This window comes from Furipterus horrens, unplaced genomic scaffold (assembly GCF_987537825.1).
Source record: "Furipterus horrens unplaced genomic scaffold, mFurHor1.1.pri manual_scaffold_8, whole genome shotgun sequence".
NCBI lineage: Eukaryota > Metazoa > Chordata > Mammalia > Chiroptera > Furipteridae > Furipterus > Furipterus horrens.
In genome coordinates this window covers 71784990-71804888 of record NW_028327178.1, presented here as the reverse complement: position 1 = coordinate 71804888, position 19899 = coordinate 71784990, and the positions used below count along the sequence as shown (strand labels likewise).

The window sequence follows — 19899 nt, the reverse complement described above, 5'->3', positions numbered from 1 at the left end:
GTAAAAAGATGAGAAAGTACTGGCAAGGAGAACCAAATACTGAAACTGGGTAATATTTAGCTACTAAAGAGGTGGAGAGCTCCCAGAAAGAAAAAAGACAGAGAAGGGATACTGAAATTCTGTGTACTGTCCCACGAAAAACACATACACACAACACTCAATAAAGCTCAGCTAAAGATCAAATATATGAAGAGACCAAATTTATGCTCCTTTTTCTCCCTGCCCCAAATCAGTTTTTGCATTTTGTGTGTGTGTGTGTGTTTGTTTGTTTTTCATATCTTGAGAAATTTTAGAATGTATCCTAGCACTATAAATGTCAAGTTAATGGTTTTTTTTGTTCTGTTAATAATCTCTGATGACTGCTGGGATATTTTTGTTGTTGTTATTTTTGCTTGTTTTGTTTTGATTTAGCAGGCAATAATATACATGACTGGTTTGGGTAATGCACTGCCTAGAATGAACTAGAACTAAATGCATCTCAAAATTAATTAAGTCCAACCCTGAGGTGAATCAGATGTTGGAACTAGCAGCCATAATTTTAAAGTATACATTATTCCCACTATGAATTAAAAAATAGGAAATTTCAGGAGAGAAATAGATACAATAAAAAAACACAAATAAAAATTCTGGGGACTTCCAGCCAAGATGGAGGCATTAGACAGATACGCTGTGTCTCCCTCCACATCTAAGAAGGAATAAAACTACCTCAAAACTAGAGACAACCAGAAGTTCCAGAAAATCAAACTGCATAGAAGACTAACAAACAAAGACATAAAGAAGAAATACTCATCCAGTCAGGTAGGAGGGGTGGAGCCGGGGCAGAGAGAATGAGGTGTGGTGGTGGCAGCAGCAGCAGCAGCAGCAGCAACTGCAGGCCGGCAGAAAGTACAGTCAGACATTTAAAAAAGTCGAGAGGGACACCTGGGGAGTGTTCCCACCTCATCACTGGACCACACAGCTCACGGTCCCAGGACCTGGGAAAATCAAGCCTCATTGCGTCTGACTGTGCGGACCAGTGGGGGGTGGAGTGGAGGCAGAAACTACCGGTCTCAGCAGAGTCCGCTTGTTTAAAGCGCCCCCATGGTCCTAGAACATCTGCAGACCCACACACTCTGGGAACCACGGCCAGGGCAGCAGCTAGAGGGGCGCCAGTCTGGTGCAGAAGTGGGAGAGGTGCCCGGAAAAGGGGCGAGTGCTGGGCAGGTGGCATTGTTCCCTCTTGGGCCCCTCCCCCACTTACAGCACCACAACGTGGTGAAACAGGTCGCCCTGTAATGATGAACCCCAAGGCCCTGCACCTTACAATGTATCAGGAGTGACATCTCTACATAAGATGTGGATGCAGACACACACAGGAACCTCTCAGAATGAGGAGACAGAGAAGTATGGTCCATAAGGGGGAACGGATCAAGGTTCCAATGGGAGAACTAAGCGACAAGGAGATGGCCAACCTAACAGACAAAGCGATAGACAACCTAAGAGATGCAGAATTCAAAACACTGGTGATAAAGATGCTCACAGGCTTCACAGATATGTTTGAGTATGGCAAACGCATAAGAGAAGAAGTGAAGGCTATGCTAAGTGAAACAAAAAAAAATCCACACAAAACCAATGGTGAAAGGAAGAAAACCGGGGTTCAAATCAATGATTTGGAACATAAGGAAGAAATAATCAATGCAGAATGAGGAAGTAAGAATTGAAAAAAATGAGGAAAATTTCCCAAATTTTGAGAAGGAGATGAACATACAGGTCCAGGAAGCACGGAGGCTTCCGGGCGATCTGGATCCAGAGGGAACCACACCAGTATGCATCACGACTGAGATGCCAAAGGTGAAAGATAAAAACAGTCCTGGGAGCAGGCAGAGAGAGGCAGGGAGTTGCATACAGGGGGGTACCTATAGGACTATCAGCTGATTTCTCAGAGGACACTTTGCAGGTAGGAAGGGACTGGCAAGCAGTATTCAATGTAATGAAAAGCAACCTACAACCAAGATTACTCTATCCAGCAAGGCTATCATTTGGAATGGAAGGGCAGATAAAGTGCTTCCCAGACAAGGTGAAGCTAAGGGAGTTCATCATCACAAGCCATTGTTATATGAAATGTCAAAGGGACTTACTTAAGAAAAAGAAGATCAAAACTATGAACACTAAAATGACAACAAACTTACAACTGTCAACAACTGAATGTAAAAAATAAAAACAAAATCCAACTAAGAAAACCAAGATAGGAACAGAATCATAGGTATGGAGATCATTTGGAGGGTTATCAGCTGGGAGAGGGTAGGGGTAGAAGTGGGGAAATGATGCAGGGACTAAGAAGCATAATCAGTTGGTACAAAATAGACAGGGAGATGTTAAGAATAATATATGCATGACCCACGAACATGAACTAAGGGGGGTGGAATTGCTGGAGGGAAGGGAAATACCAGGCAGAGGGGAGCAAAGGGGAAAAAGATTGGGACTACTCTAACAACATAATCAATAAAATATACTTTAAAAAATTCTGGAATAGAAGAATACAATATTTGAAATAAAATATTTACTGGATGTAGTTAATACCTAAAAGAGGTAATAAAGGAAAGAGTAAATAAACTTGAAGAAAGATCAACAGAAATTATACAATATAAAGAAAAGGGAAACAATGTTAAGGAACAGAAGCCAAGGGATCTATTAGATTACAGCAAAAATTTAAACAGATATGCACATAAAATCAAGAAGGAGAGTAGACAATGAGTGGAATTGAAAACTTGTTAAGAAAATCATGGCTAAAAAATTCCAAAATTTGATGAAAGACAGAAATTTGCAGTTATAAGATGTTCAATGAACACTAACTGGAATAATCAGAGAAGCTCAAACTGAGGTATACAGTACAGGCAAATCTTTGAAAACCAAGGATAAAATCAAATCTTAAAAGCAGCGAGAAAACTGATACACTTATACATGGCAATGTCAATCTGATTAACATTCAACTTCTGACCAGAAACCATAGAGTAGAACATCCTTAAAGTTCTGAAAGAAGTTAACTGTCAATCCAGAATTATATATCCATCAAAATACCTTTTGAGAAGGAAGATGAAATAAAGACACTTTAGGATAAAAGAAACTAAAGAAAAACTCACTGCCAGTAGATCTGCACTATAAGAAATGAAGAGAAATGGTATTGAAGAAAAATCAGATCCTCAGTTAAGAAAGGGTAAAGAACATCAGAAGTGGAAAATATCTGTGTCTATACAAAAAATAATTTTTATCTTTTTGTTTTGTCCCACTTAACTTCTTTATAAACAACGTAATTATTTAAAGCAGAAATCACAACATTCTCATCTGTATACATTTATAATTCAACAGATACATACATGAAATCAAGAAGGAGAGTAGGACTTCTGGTCAAGATGGAGACTTAGAAAGACATGCTGCGTCTCTCTCCACAACTAAGAAGGAACACAGCTACCACAAAACTAGAGACAACCAGAAGTTCCAGAAAATCGAGATGCATGGAAGTCCAACAAAGATATAAAGAAGAAATAGCCATCCAGACAGATAGGAGGGGTTGAGTCGGGGTGGAGAGCATGCGGTGTGGTGGCGGCAACAGCAGGCCGACAGAAAAAACAATTACACGTTTTAAAAAGTCGGGAGGGACACCCGGGGAGTGTTCCCAGCTCCTGACCATACCCCACAGATCACGGTCCCCGTGCCAGGGAAAATCAAGCCTCATTGCTTCTGACTGTGCAAACCAGTGTGGCTTGCGGCAGAGGGAGAAACTGCCAGTCTCTCAGCAGAGTCTGCTTGTCTAAAGGGCTCCCACGGTCCTAGAATGTCCGCAGACTCACCCACTCTGGGAACAAAACGCAGGGCAACAGCTAGAGAGGCACCAGTCCCATGAGAAAGTGGGAGAAGTGCCTGAAAAAGGGGCAAGTGCTGAGCAAGCGGCATTGCTCCCTCTCAGAGCCCTCTCCCACATACAGCACCACAACGTGGTGAAACGGGTCCCCCTGTACTGACGAATACCTAAGACTCCGCCCTCTATAACATAAGAGGTGCACCAGCCCTTGCCCAAATCACAGAGACAAACACAGAAAGATGAGGAGACAGAGAAGTATGACCCAGAATCGGGGATAAAAGCTATCCTGGCTGAAATGAAGGAAAATCCATATGAAAAAAGTGGTGAAGGAAAGGAAACCTGGGTTCAAATCAACAAATTGGAACATAATGAAGAAACAAACAGTCAACCAGTACAGAAGCAGGAAATGAGAATTAAAAAAAAAAACGAGGAGAGGCTTAGAAACCTCTGGGACAGCTATAAATGTGCCAACATCCAAATCATAGGGTTGCCAGAAGGTGAAGAGGGATATCAAGAAATTGAAAAATTATGTGAAAAAATAATGAAGAAAAACTTCCCTAATTTGGGGAAGGAAAAGGAAATACGGGTCCAGAATGCTCAGAGAGTCCCAAAGAAGCTAGACCCAAAGAGGACCACACCAAGACACATCATCATTAAAATGCAAAAGGTTAAAGATAAAGAGAGTCTTAAAAGCAGCAAGAGAAAAGCAGAGAGTTACCTACAAAGGGGTACCTATAAGACTATCAGCTGATTTCTCAAAAGAAACTTTGCAGGCAAGAAGGGACTGGCAGGAAATATTCAAAGTGATGAAAAGCAAGACCCTACAACCAAGATTACTCTATCCAGGAAAGATATTCAGAATGGAAGGACAGATAAAGTGCATCCCAGACAAAGTAAAGCTGAAGGAGTTCATCATCACCAAGGCATTATTATATGAAATGTTGAAGGAACGTTTTTAAGAAAAAGGATATCAAGCTATGAATATTAAAATGAAAACAGTATCAAAACTATTAACAACAGAATCTAGGGAATGGAACAAAGGTAAACTAAGCAGACAGCTAGAGTGGGAACAGAATCATAGGTATGGGGAGCATGTGGGGGGTGGGCCGCTGAGAGGAGGAAGAAGGAAAGGGAGGGAAATGGTTCAGGAATTAAGAAGCAAGTTAGGAGGGTGGGGAATAGACAGCAGGATGTTGAGAAGAGCTTTATGCACAAGACATGGACATGGACTAAGGGTGGGGGACTGCTGGAGGGAGGGGTGTTGCTGGGTGGAGGGGAGCAAAGGGAAAAGAAATTGGGACAACTATAACAGCATAATCAATAAAAGATGCAAAAAGAAAAGACTCACAGAAAACAAAACAAAACAAAAAAGATATCTTCAACTCTCCCATTATGAGGTTAATATTGTCTGCGCCAAAGAGATATGTTGGAGTCCTAACCCCCAGTACCTCAGAATGTGACCGTATTTGAAAATAGGATCTTTATAGAGGTTATCAAGTTAAAATGAGGTCGTTATGATGGGCCCTAATTCAACATGACGTGTTTTTATAAAAAAGAGAAATCTGGCCCTGGCTGGTGTGGCTCAGAGGCCTGCAAACCAAAGGGTCACCAGTTTGACTACTGGTCAGGGCACATGCTTGGATTGTAGGCCAGGTTTCCCAGATGGGGGCATGTGAGAGACAACCAATTGATGTATCTCTCACATACTGATGTTTCTCTCCCTCTCTTTTCCCACCCCTTCCCCTCTCTCTAAAAGTAAATAAACGACATATTTTTATTAAAAAGAGAGAAATCTGGACACAGACAGACACACAGAGGGAAGACAAAGTGCAGCTACACAGGAAGAAAGTGGTCATGTGACTGGAGTGTTACATCTACAGCTCAAGGGAAGCTTGAGACTACCAGAAGCTAGGAGAGAGGCACAGAACAGTAATTCCCTTAGAGCTTCAGAGCAAGTGTGGCCCTGATAATTCCTTGATTTTGGGCTTCTGTCCTCCAGAAATGTGAGATGTTAAATTTCTGTTGTTTTAAGCCACTTAGTTTGTGGAGCTTTGTTTTTAGCAACCCTAGGAACAAACCCACCCACATTTCATGCTAACCATGTTGACCACAGTAATCATCACCCCTTTGTTCAGTTTCCCAAGAAATTTCTCTGAGATGAAAACATATCCCTGAAACAGTCAAATATAATGGCCCCCAAAAAGCAAGTTTTTTTCTTCTTCTCAGTTGGCTAGGAAATGTCAACTTCTGTTTGGTATTATTAGGCCAGGGCAAGAGTCAACTGGAAGTAATTTTTAATCTTCTCTTCATCAGAGACATTTTATAAATGTAAAACATCTAAACTAAACCCATTCACTGTACTTAAGTTGCATATACTCCTATTCCTTCACCTTAAACATTCAAAATAGGGCGTAGGAAACCCAGAAATGAGTGCCCGCAGTGGTCTCAGTTTCAAAAAATAACATGGCACAGCCAATAAAGACATACCTGACTGTAAATGAAATGAGAATGGGTCCGTTACCTGACTGGCTGTAGCCAGCCTTCCATGAAAAGTTACTAAACAAATCTGTAAGAAATTGTGGATTTTATTGAATCCCCTTGAAGTGAAGACTTTGAAAACAGTTTTATATTGGTAAACATATAAAGGCCTCTTCACATCTAGAAAAGTTGCTTTCAGTTTACCATGAGAAAACTTTTTGTCTCTCTCCCTCCTCCTCCTTCCTACCTGCTCTGCGGATTATATTTATTTATTATCATTAACACTGAACATTTAGTAGTCACTAAAAATCATACTGGCACATGCAGTCAAGTTACCTCTTGTGATGAAGGCAGGGCCCTCTCACAGGTGACACAGTATCTCAGGTGAGCAGGAGTCCCTGTGCCACAGGTGCGGCAGATTACTTTCTCCTTGAAAACAGAGAATAAGAAATACATGTTCCTCTAAGCAAAGAACTGTGAAAATAAAGCAAACAAAAGCATGAAGCCAATTTAAGAACAAGATTAAAAGTCACATTAATTGCAATGTTCAAGTTTAAATATATGAAGTAAAAAATTGTCTAAGTTAGCTGTAGTGCAATTTGTCCTCTAAATCCATGCTCAGAGAACAATTTCTATATATTCCTCTTAACATTACAGATCCCATTGATAAGTTAAACTTCTGGGAAGCATGCCTTTTCAAAAATTAGACTGGATTTTGTTCACAGATATTGGCTTATTGATTGTTAGCCAATTCCATCAGCTGAAGAAAGACATTTAGTTGCTCAAACATTACTTTCTATATATTGTATTCATGTTTTTACAAAGTCGCATTTCATTACCTTCGAGTGGATGCTGGCCTGTGGTAGCAGCTGTGGAGCAAAAGGAGCCTCACACACTACACAGATGGAAGTGTTCATGGGCACCATGCTTCTACATTCTGCACACAAGCCCATCTGTATAAAGAAAGAGGTCAAGTTTGCCTTGGGATGCAAAAACTGAAGGTGTAAGTAGATCTTAGAATGTAAAGTTTAATTTGCTTTTATAAAAATATTTTAATAATTACATTTATCCTTATTTTTGCATATTAAGACTAAAACCATGCTTACTGTAGAAAACAGAGATGTAAAAACAAAAGAAAAATATTTTCTAGTACAATAGAGTGAGGAATTTGACAAATCTACTCTCCAAAAAAGCAATTATAAAGTTGGTAAAACTGTCAAAAACAATCACTTCAGACTCAGAATATCAACCAACCACAGACAACAAACTGAAAAGTACTGAACTTAAAATAAGAACCTACAAGTCTGTGTGATTTTTGCATGGGGACACTCCCATCTTCCTCTAGCTTTATCAGCATGGTAGCTCCGGATATCAATGGCAGAAAATTGGAAGGAAGGCAGACATGAAAGATTTAATACAAGTAAAAAGCAAAACTAAATGACATCACTAGGAGAAAAAGTCAAAACCTAGAATTATTACAATATTTTTACTTACACTTATTACAATATTTTATCTACAATATTTTTATTGACAATGTTGAAAATCTTAAAATATCTCTGAGACATGCAAACAAAACAAAACAAAACAAAAACAAGAAAATGTGACTCATATACAAGGGAAAAAACAGTCAATAGAAACTGTCTCTGAGTAATCCCAGATACTGGGTTTAGTAGGCAAAGTCTTCAAAAAAATATAATAAAAATGTTCAAAGTACTAAAGAAAGCCATGTTTAAAAATTAAAGAAAGTATAGTAAGAATGGTCTGAAAAATAGAAAATCTCAAAAAAATTATTTTAAAAGAACCAATTCAAACCAATGGGACCTCTTTGTATTTTATTTGTTGCATTATCTTCTTCAAGGTATTCTAAACACATCATAGATGTAAATTAAGTTAACTTCTACATGTCCATTTAATATTTGACATAACTCAATTTTAAAACACTGAGCTTAAAATTCAATGAATTAGTCACTTTACTTACTATCTTTTTTCTTAGTCGCTATCTTTCTTTCCTCCTTTCTTTCATTCTGAATTTACTGCCATTCCAATGTTCATTTTGAACTTCTCTTTTTCTTTTTTCTTTTTAAAGTACATTTTATTGATTATGTTAGAGTAATTCCAATTGTTTTCCCCTTTACTCCCCTCTGCCCAGTACCCCCCTTCCCTCCAGCAATCCCACTACACTTAGTTCATGCCCATGGGTCGTACATATAAGTTCTTTGGCTTCACCCTTTCCTATAATTATTCTTAACTTCCCCCTCTATTTTGTACCAATCGATTATGCTTCTTATCCCTGCACCATTTCCCCATTTCTCCCCCTCCCCCCTCCCAGCTGATAACCCTCCAAATGATCCCCATACCTATGATTCTATTCCTATTCTGGTTTGCTTAGTTGGATTTTGTTTTTATTTTTTAGATTCAGTTGTTGATAGTTGTGAGTTTGTTGTCATTTTAGTGTTCATAGTTTTGATCTTCTTTTTCTTAAGTAAGTTCCTTTAACATTTGATATAATAATGACTTGGTGATGATGAACTCCCTTAGCTTCACCTTGTCTGGGAAGCACTTCATCTGTCCTTCCATTCCAAATTATAGCCTTGCTGGATAGAGTAGTCCTGGTTGCAGGTTGCCTTTCATCACCTTGAATGCTTCTTGCCAGTCCCTTCTTGCCTGCAAAGTGTCCTCTGAGAAATCAGCTGATAGTCCTATAGGCATCCCCCTGTAGGCAACTCTCAAGCTCTCTCTTGCTGCCCTCAAGACTCTGTCTTTATCTTTCACCTTTGGCATCTCAGTCATGATGAGTCCTGGTGTGGTCCCCTCTGGGTCCAGCTCGCCCGGAACCCTCCGTACTTCCCAGACCTGTATGTCCACCTCCTTCTCAAAATTTGGGAAGTTTTCCTCATTTTTTTCAATTCTTGCTTCCTCATTCTGCACTGATTGATTGTTTTTTTCTTTCTTATGTTCCAAATCATTCATTTGATTCTTGGCTTCATCCACTCTACTGTCATTTCTCTGTAAATTTTTCTTTATTATATTTAGTGTATTCTTTTCTTTTTAAAAGTATATTTTATTGATTATATTGTTACAATAGTTCCAATTTTTTCCCCTTTGCTCCCCTCCACCCAGCACCCCCCTTCCCCAACAATCCCCTCCCCAAGTCCATGTCCATGGCTCACCCTTTCATATATTCTTCTTCTCTTTTTTTAAAAAAAATTAATTAGTTAAATATTTTAACAATAAAAAATAACAACCCCTCCCTCTCAGACTTAAGACCCTTTACAATCTTATAAAGGACAATGGATGAAGGTCTCAAGCTCCTCTAGCTGCTTCAAGCTGGACATGGTCGTCGTCCTACCTACCCTTGGGTCAAGAAATCCCAAATAAGAGTGGGGGTGTGGAGGGGAGGGTGGCCTTCCCACAAGGGGAAGGATCATGCAGACTCCTGGACAACAGCATGCTTGGTTTAACAGGCTGGCATCCTTGTTGTATTCTGGGGGCAACAGGGTTAAAGGACATCATTCAATCCGTAACCACTAGATGACAAAAGACAGGTATTAATTTTTCAATGTCCCACATTAGGGAAAAGAAGGGTTTCTTTGGAGGAAGGTATGCCAGGTATATCTCACCTGTCCAAAACCCTTTTGCCCATTATACTTAGTTTGGGCTGAGGGAAATATTTTAGGTTTCCCCCCCTCTCAGGCCTCTGGGCTCTTTCTGTCCAAGCCATTAGGATAGAAAAGAGAAACCAGTTTTAAAGTGAAGCCCACAGACCACCCCATTCTTCACCAACCCAGCCACTTAGTTCAGCCAAACCATTGAGTCTCAGGAGGCTGCAATGCAGACAGGATTAAGTGAGGCCTATACGTACAGACACTCACTCAGGTAATGAGATCGTAGGCTTATGCCCTTTGAAAACAGAAAACACATTTTAATTTATGTAACATAACCCACATACAAGTCTCTAAATCTGTAGGACTGTCTTATCGGAAAGATATCCAGTTGCAAGGCATTTGACATTCTTCTCGCCTGTAAATTAAACATCTTTGATAATGTCACAGACATAGTTTAACTTTCAAATGAAAACAAATTTTAAATGAAAAGAAACTTTAAAGACGGTTAGCTGCACTACTTTATAGTCTACCACTGGGCATTGTGATCTTCCTTGAATCTTGATTTTTCTCCCTAAGATTACCCTCCTTGTCATTAAAGGGACTGCATTAAGTTCATTTTTAATTTATCCTGTTCATTTGCATAAACACAACAAGAGCAGCAAATGATCACTTATGATCTTTAGTTCTGCTTTGCTGGAACTTACGCAAGGAACATTTAGGGTGACCTTCAGTCTGCCCTTCAGGGCACAGAAGTTGAGCCACATACCGGGCATTCAGCCTTGCCTGTAAATACCTGTCTTTTCCAGGTCCTCCTGGTTTTCCATTGTGCCTTAAGGTCCCTTCTAGCCATCTTTCAGGAAAACAACCTTCGTTCCTTCCCTGGAAAGATTGCTATGAACCGCTCATCCATCCAAGGTACCAGGCCTTTTATCTCGTGGACTTCTATTACCTTTGAACGTCAGTCCCAGTTGCTCAGGGCTTTTTGGTAACAACCAAAGCCCAATCATGTCTCCTTTAGGCATGACATTCCAGTCAAAGTCTTAGTCAAAATATCGTTATTAACAACTGGTCTTATTAGTTTTATGCAAAGAAACTTAGGTCATTACTTACTTTTTTAGAATGCCAAATTCTGGAGGGGTCAGATAGGGAGAAAATATATACAGTGTGAAGGAAAATCCTTGTCCTTCTAATATTCACTGAACTTGCATTTCTATTCTTTATATTTTTATTTTTCCCCCCCACTAAAAATTTTTTGTTTGTTTGTTTTTCCATTACAGTTGTCTCACTTTTTTCCCCCTCTTGCTTTCCTGCACCCTGTCCCTCCCTTCTCCCACATTCAGTCCCCACCCAGTTGTCCATGTCCATGGGTCATTTATAAATGTTCTTTGACTAGACCCTTCCCCTTCTTACCACTTCTCTCCCTCCCATCTCCCCCTTTGTTACTGTTAGTTTATTCCTCATTTACATACCTCTGGTTCAATTTTGCTCATTTGTTTGTGTTGTTCATTAGTTTCCTTTAACAGGTGATAGCATAAGGTAATTTTCTTTTGTTGCCTGGCTTATTTCGCTAAGCATAATTCTTTCTAGTTCCAATCATGTTGTTGCAAATGGTAGAAGTTCCTTCTTTCTTTCAGTACTTATTCATTGTCATTTTCCCCCTTTGTACTCGTGTTCCTCTCTGTCTCTCTGTTTCTTCATCTTCTAAAAGCAGACCCTTTAGCATCTCTTGCAATACTGGTTTGGTGGAGATGTATTCTTTTAGCCTTCTTTTGTCTTGGAAACTCCTTATTTCACCTTCCATTTTGAATGAGAGCCTTGCTGGGTAGAGTATTCTTGGTTGTAGGCCTTTGTTTTTCATTACTTGGAATATATTTTGCCATTCCCTTCTGGCTTGTAGTGTTTCTGCTGAGAAATCTGATGATAGCCTTATTGGAGCTCCCTTGTATGTTATTAGTTGTTTCTCTCTTGCTGTTTTTAGGATTCTCTCTTTGTCTTTGAATGTTGGCATTTTAATTATGATGTGTCTTGAAGTGGGCCTGTTGGGGTTCATCTTCATTGGGACCCTCTGTGCTTCCTGGACTTGTATGATTCTTTCTCTCTTCATGTTAGGGAAGTTTTCTGTCATTAGTTTTTCAAAGAGGTTTTCTATTCCTTGCTCTTCTTCTTCTCCTTCTGGAATTCCTATGATACGGATATTATTACGTTTCATGTTGTCCTGCAGCTGTCTTAGAGCCTCTTCAGTCTTGTTCAGTCTTTTTTCGTTTCGTTGCACTCTGAGTTTTTGTCTACATTGTCCTCCAGCTCGCTGATCCGATTTTCTGCTTCCTCTAGCCTGTTTTTAATTCCTTCTACTGTGTTCTTCAATTCAGAGATCGTATTCTTCATTTCCTCCTGGCTCTTATTGATAGCTTCCATGTCCTTTTTGATGCTGGTATAATTCTCAGTAAGTTCCTTATAGTTCTTCTGGAGTTCACTGTAGTTTTTCTGGAGTTCTTTGTAGTTTCCGCTGAGCTCATTGAGCTTCTCCATAATCCATGTTTTGAATTCCATATCTGATAGTTGGCTCCCCTCTATTTCATTTAGCACTCTTTCTGGGGACTCTACCTTTCCTTTCGATGGGGGGTTGTTTCTCTGTCTCCCCATTTTTGTGACTCCTATTGTTTGTTGGTGCTTCTTAGAATGATCTGCACTTCCTGGGTCTGCCCCTGGTGGCATCAGATCCTGTACCAGTCTGGGCCTAGGCAGCCTGTTGGAGACTTCCAGGGATCTACTGCCTTTGTCTGTCTCCTTTAGTTGTTAATCTATTCAATCTGTGATTAGCTGTCAGGCTTAAGGACCGTGGGTGTGGCAGCTTAATTCCTGTAGGCAGGGCCTTTGCTTCCCCTCAGGCTGACACCACTTGGCTGGGAATGGTCTGCCTGCAGTGTGGGGATGAGTCAGCACTGGGACCCGGCCGGCCACTTCCCCAGCTCTCCCCTCAAAGCCACCACACCAAACTCTCCCCAAGCATTTCCAGTCCTCTCTGTCTTCCCTCTGCTGGTGCCCAGGGTAAGTAGGGGCCAAAATATTTTTGTATGTGATCCACTTAAGAACTCTTTTTCTCCAGCTGTTTCTCTCCGGCTAGCAAGAAACCCTGTGTCTTTTCGCTTTTCTCAGCTGGATACTATTTTACTTTCCACTCTGTTGCTGTATGCTGGAGAGCCCGGCTGGGGGTTTAGACCCTGCCCTTCTCAGGGGGAATCCCCAGCTGCTGAGCTGTTTCTCAGTCCCTTCAGCTGCCACCCATGTGAGCCCAGCCAGCCCTTCCGCGTCTCCGCACTCCCTACCGGTCACATTGTGATGTAGCGGCCTTTTTTGTCTCTCCGTGGTTATAAGACTTCTCTCCAGCTGGTGTTCGGTTGGTTATTCCAGATGATTTCTCCAAAATTACGTTGTAAATCCAGACTAGTTCTGGGAGGAAGTTAGTGTAGCTTCCACTTACTCCTCTGCCATCTTGTTTCTCCCTATTTAGTGTATTCTTTATTTCTGACTGGATCCTTCTTATGCTGTTGAGGTCCACACCAAGTTCCTTGAGCATCTGTTTAACCAGTGTTTTGAAGTCTGCATCTTATAGATTGCTTATCTCCACTTTGTTTAGTTCTTTTTCTGGAGTTTTGATCTGTTCTAACATTTGAACCATGTTTCTTTATAACTCCTTGTGTTGGCAGTATCCCTGTGTTTATCTATGTATTAGGTAGAGCTGCTATGACTTCCTATCTTGGTTGTGTGTCCTAATGTAGTAGACCCAGAGGCACAGCCTCTCTCTCCATCCCATAAGCTCGGTTCTCGAGGTTCACCCTTAGTGTTGGCTGAGTACACCTCCTCTTGAAGATGAGTTTTAATTGCTGATGGCAGGTCAATGAGTGGGATTTACCCAGTCCAGTAAACTGCAAGGACTGGTTGTGACCCCTGACCACTAACCTCTATCCTCTGTGGAGGATCAGCTGTGCAAGGGCAGGGTAGTGGTGATATGATGTGGTCTGTAGCTCTCCACTAGGTGCACTGGCTCTGGAGTTACCCAGTGGTATAGGCCAAGGATAGTCCCAATCTGTGTTTTGCCAGGGGCTACCCTGTCTGTGTTATAAAGCAATCTGAGAAGGTTGCTACTTGTGCTGGGCTTAGTGATTTGTAGTGAAGCCAAGCCATGAATCTAGGCTGGCTGCTAGTGTCGAGCTGCAGCTCACTGCAGCCAGCTGTTGGTTGTTTGAGAGGATTTAGAAAGTTGTGACGCATGAGCCAAGACCACCATTCATATGGAAAAGCAACTCTGCCCATAACTTGGGTGGGGTAGAGTCTCTGGGGATCTCCAAGGCAGGTCAAACAGTATTAGGCAGGTTGATGGGGTCTCAGATATAGGACCAGCTTGCTGGCTCTGTTGAGGGAGAGTTTAGGAAAGAGACAATGGCCTCTACTGGCCTTGATGCCAGATACCTCAGTTTCTCCCTGAATTCCACTGGCGCCTTTCAAGCTGCTACCCTGGTGCTAGAGCTCAAAGAGACTGAGTCTGAGTAAGTCCATATGTGGGTTCTTAAAGAGGAACTGATTGGGACTCTAGAAGTTTCTACCACCGACTCCATCCTTGCTGGCTTTTGAAGCCTGATGTATGGGGGACTTATCTTCCTGGCACTGAATCCCTGAGCTGGGGGAGGGGGGAGCGGTGTGGGGCTGGGACTCCTTGCTCCCAAGATATCCCTTCCAAATTTTTATCAACCACACATGGATGTAGGATGATCCCATTCTGTGCCCCCACCCCTCCTACCCATCTGCTTGGATGTGGTTAAATTCTTTAGTTGTCAGACTTCGATTCAATTCGATTTCTGATGGTTCTGAGTGATGGTTGTTCTATATTTTAGTTGTAATTTTGATGTGATCGTGTGAAAAGGTAAGCTATGTCTGCCTATATTGGCATCTTGACTGGATCCCTTGTCGATCTATGCTGCCATCTTGACCAGAAGTGTTACTATTTTTTCAAAGAGGTTTTCAATTTATTGCTCTATCCTCTCTTTCTGGCTGCTCCATGAAGCAAATGTTGATACCATTGTAGTTGTTCCAGAGGCTCCTTATACCATACCCCCCCTTTTTAATTGTTTTTCTTCTTGCTGTTCTGATTGTTTGTTGCTTCCTTATATTCCAAATTGCTGATTCATCCTCTATTTCATCTAACCTACTGTTGATTCCCTGTAAATTGTTCTGCTCTTCATTTGGGCCATGTTTCTTTGTCCCTTCATTTTGGCAGACTCCCTGTGTTTGTTTCTGTGTACTAGTTACTGCTGTTATGTCTCGCAGGCTTGGTAGAATGGCCTAATGCAGTAGGTTTACTGAGGGGTCCAGTGGCATAGTCTCCCATATCACCCAAGCTGGGTACTCAGGTGTGCTCACCTTGTGGGCTGTGTACACCCTCCTCCTGCAGTTGAGCCTTGGTTGCTCTTAACACATCCAAGGTCAGCCATCACATGTGTTCTGTCCAAGGGCATCTCCCACAGGCTACAAAGCGATCTGCAGATGGCTTCTACTTGTGCTGGGCTTGGAATTTCCCAGGCAAGGCCAAGCTGAGAACTAAGGCTATTTGCTGCTAGCTCCCAGCCTGGGGCCATCTAGCGAGAGGTACAGGGCTTTCTGAGGCCAGGTGCTGCTTGCTTTAGAGAGTTTAGGAAAATCTGAAGCATGAGGCAAGATAAGCCATTCATAAGAAAAAGGCACTGGAAACAGCTTGGGTGGGCCTGAAAGTTGGGTGGGACTAGGCCTCAGGAAATTACCAGGGTGGGGAGAACAGTGTGAGCCAGACTAATGAAGTTGCAGATATGGTGCTGGCCTGCCTGTTCCATGAGGAGAGTGCTCATCAAAGGAACAATGGCCTTTGTCAGCACTTCTGTCTGGGAGAAAGCTGCACCCCAGCTCTCACCCTGTTCTGGACATGCATTTCCTCCCTGTATGTCACTGGTACATGTCAATATGCTGCTCCCACGCTGGAGTTCAGAGGGAGTGGGTACAAGTAAGTTCATGCATGAGTCCTTTAAGAGGAACTGCCTCGGACTCCAGGAGTTTCTGTTTTCTAAGCCTCAATCTCCACTAGTTTTTACAACTGGGAGTTATGGGGACTTCTCTTCCTGGCAATGGAACCCTGGGCTGGGGGGCCTAGTGTGGGGCTAGTGCTCCTCACTTCTGAGATTTGTATTCTAATTTTTACCCACCAAACGTGTGTGGGACTAGCTCATTATGTGCTTCTGCCCTCCATCCAGTCTTGATGTGATTTCTTTTTTAATTTCATAGTTGTATGACTTTCAGCTTGATTTCTAGAATTTCTGAATAATGGTTATTCTCTAGAGTAGTTGTAATTTTAATGTGGTTATGCAAGGATGTGAGCCACGTTTACCTATGCCACCATTTTGACCATACATCCCGGGGATCCCTTGGCTTAAACTTTATAATTTAGATTATTCTGATTCATTTATAGTCTACATAAACAGCTTCTTTGGACAGAATGATGTATTTTATGACTATATAGACATAATTAATATATCTCATTTATTTTTTAAATATATTTGCTTATTGTACCCAGGTTATGAACAGAAATATCACAGAAGTAGAAAATCTATTTATCCATGTACATATCATTGAAACAGTAAGATTTCAGTCTCTTTCTGAGCCTGTGCATCTACAAGGCCACACACAAAGGAATAGGCATTGCAAACAGTTTTCTCACTTAGGTAGTAAAAGACTAATCTGCCAGTAATATTTTCAACAATTGTTTATGTTTGTGGTTTGTGTATGTCAGATACTGTTCTACTGCTACAAATAAAGATCAGATAAACCAATGAAAGAAGCTTTTAAGGACTGTGCTGTGGCTCACCTGAGCGCCTTCTGGGGGTGGGAGACGACAACCAAATATTGGTGGGACAGGAAAGCCACATTCTTGACAGAAGCGAGCAAAAGGATCAGATGGGCAGGGGGAAAGACACTGGGCACACCTACAACAGAAGAATTCCTGATTGGCCACGTTCTGATGGGTTCTCATTAAGAAGTCAGGTGAAAATCTAAAAGTGTTCACAGATTTTTTTTAATTACAAAAACAAGAAGCAGATCACTCTCAAAGGCTATAGAACAAGTTCTTTAGTCATTTTATCTCATAGAGGCCTCATACCTGGAGCCACTGGTACCCTTTACCTGTAGACCATCTCACTTCCTAACCATAGCGGAAGTTATCAGCAGCCTTGATCCCACTTCTTAGTGGGAATCTGACTTGTCCTAGCACACTGGGTTTGGTATTGGATTTATTAAGATAAGCCTAGGGAGTTCCAGTAATGTCTACAATGCATTTTTCTGACTTTCTACCTGAGTATTGACACTCTGGAGGGTCACTGTTAGTCAAGTTCCACCTTGGAAACACCTTCAATGTGCTAAAGACCCTGTACCAAAAAAAACGTACAGCTAGAATGATACTTAATGGTGGGAGACTGAAAGCTTTTCCACCCACATTACCTGTTTGTACTCTATATAGTACTGAAATTTTTAACTAGAGCAATTAGGCAAGAAAAAAATAAATAAAAGGCATCCAACTGGGAAGGAAGAAGTAAAATTATATCTGTTCACAGATTATACAATCTTATACGTAGAAATCCTAGAGAATATACACACACGAGTAAATTATTAGAGCTAATAAGTAAAATTAGAGCAGTGGTAGGATAAAATAATCAGCACACAAAAATGTGCTGTATTCTTACAAATAATTTGAAAAGGAAATGAAAACAATTACACTTATAATAGCATCAGAAAAATAAAATAAAATATTCAGAAATCAACTTAACCAAGGAGATAAAAGACTTGTATAAGAAAAATTACAAAACTTCTCAGAAATTAAAGAAAACATAAATAAAAGAAATCTTGTATCTGAATAAGAAGACTTAATATTGTTAAGATGAAAATGCTACACAAAGCAATCTATAGGTTCAATGTAATCCCTATCGAAGTTCCAATGGCTTTTTTCTGCCGAAAGAAAAACTCATTCTAAATTCATATAGAATCTCAAGAACCCAGAATAGTCAAAAAGTCTTAAAAAAAATAAATAAAAGAGCAGACTTCTGGCCAAGATGGAGGCCTAGACAGACACACTTCATCTCCCTCCACAACTAAGAAGGGCTACAACTACCTCAAAACTAGAGACAACCAGAAGTTCCAGAAAATCAAGCTGCATGGAAGTCCAACAAACAAAGATATAAAGAAATACTCATCCAGACAGGTAGGAGGGGTGGAGCTGGGGCAGAGAAGACTCGGTGTGATGGCAGCAGCAACAGCAGTAGCAGGCTGGTGGGAAGCACAGTCACACATTTTAAAAAGTAGGGAGGGACACCTGGGGAGCGCTCCCAACACCAGACAACACCATACATCCCACAGTTCCAGCACAAGGGTAAGTAAAGCCCCATTTCTTCAGACTGTGCAAACCAGTGAGAGTTGGGGCGGAGGAAGAAACTACCAGTCTCTCAGCAGAGTCCGTTTGTTTATAGGGCCCCCATGGTCCTAGAACATTGGCAGACCCTCCCACTCTGGGAACGACGACCAAGGCAATAGCTAGAGAGTCTCCAGGCCAATACGGGAAGTGAGAGAAGTACCTGGAAGAGGGGTGAGTGCTAAGCAAGTGGCATTGTTCCCTCTCTGACCACTCCCCCACATACAGCACCACAACATAGTGAAACAGGCTGCCCATACTGATAAAAACCCAAGGCCCCGCCCCTTACAACATAACAGGTTTGACAGCTCTACCTAAGACACAGAAACAAACAAACATAGGAGCCTGGCAAGATGAGGAGAAAGAGAAGTATGGCCTAAAAGAGGGAACGGATCAAGGTTCCAGTAGGGGAACTAAGCAATGAGGAGATAACCAACTTAACAGATGTAGAGTTTAAAACACCGGTGATAAAGATGCTCACAGGCTTGACAGATAATGCTTAAGTACAGCAAACACATAAGGGAAGAAGTGAAGGCTATGCTAAATGAAATGAAGGAAAATCCACACAAAATGAATGGCAAAGAGATGGAAACTGGGGTTCAAATCAAGGAAAATAGAGCTGAAAACAATGAGGAGAGGCTTAGAAACATCTGGGACAACTTTAAACGTGCCAACATCCAAATCATAGGGGTGCCAGAGGGAAAAGAGAAAGAGCAAGAAATCAAAAACTTATGTGAAAAATAATGAAGGAAAACTTGCCAAATTTGGCAAAGGAAATAGACATACAGGCCCAGGAAGCACAAAGAATCCCAAACAAGCTAGACCCAAAGAGGACCACACCAAGACACATCATAATTAAAATGCCAAAGGTTCAAGATAAAGAGAGAATTTTAAAAGCAACAAGAGAAAAGCAGAGAGTTACCTACAAAGGGGTGCCTATAAGACTATCAGCTGATTTCTCAAAAAGAAACATTGCAGGCAAGAAGGGACTGGCAAGAAGTATTCGAAGTGATGAAAAGCAAGGACCTACAACCAAGATTACTCTATCCAGCAAAGCTATCATTTAGAATGAAAGAGCAGATAAAGTGCTTCCCAGACAAGGTAAAACTAAAGGAGCTCATCATCACCAAGCCATTATTACATCAAATGTCAAATGGACAAATTTAAGAAAAAGAAGATCAAACTATGAACATTAAAATGACAACAAACTCACAACTATCAACAACTGAATCTAAAAAATAAAAACAAAATCCAACTAAGCGAACCAGAATAGGAACAGAATCACAGGTATGGGGAGCATTTGGAGGGTCATCAGCTGGGAGGGGAAGGGGGAGAAATAGGGAAATGTGCAGGGATTAAGAAGCATAGACAGGGGGAAGTTAAGAATAATAAAGCAAAGGGTAAAGCCAAAGAACTTCTATGCATGACCCATGGATATGAATTAAGTGGGGTTGGATTGCTGGAGCAATGGGTGTTGCTGGGAAGAGGGGAGCAAA

The 19899-nt window shown here is 41.1% G+C and overlaps 1 protein-coding gene across 1 annotated transcript in view; it reads right to left on the bottom strand.

The window, feature by feature from the left end:
• The window catches only part of DZANK1 (double zinc ribbon and ankyrin repeat domains 1), a 136587-nt gene that overhangs the window by 48499 nt on the left and 68189 nt on the right, over window positions 1-19899 (bottom strand). The window contains exons 9-11 of the mRNA XM_090286005.1: window positions 16811-16928; window positions 7156-7269; window positions 6653-6745 (exon numbers count right to left, since the gene is read on the bottom strand). Coding sequence (XP_090142131.1) covers window positions 6653-6745; window positions 7156-7269; window positions 16811-16928 — 325 coding nt within the window. The remainder of the gene's footprint in view (window positions 1-6652; window positions 6746-7155; window positions 7270-16810; window positions 16929-19899) is intronic.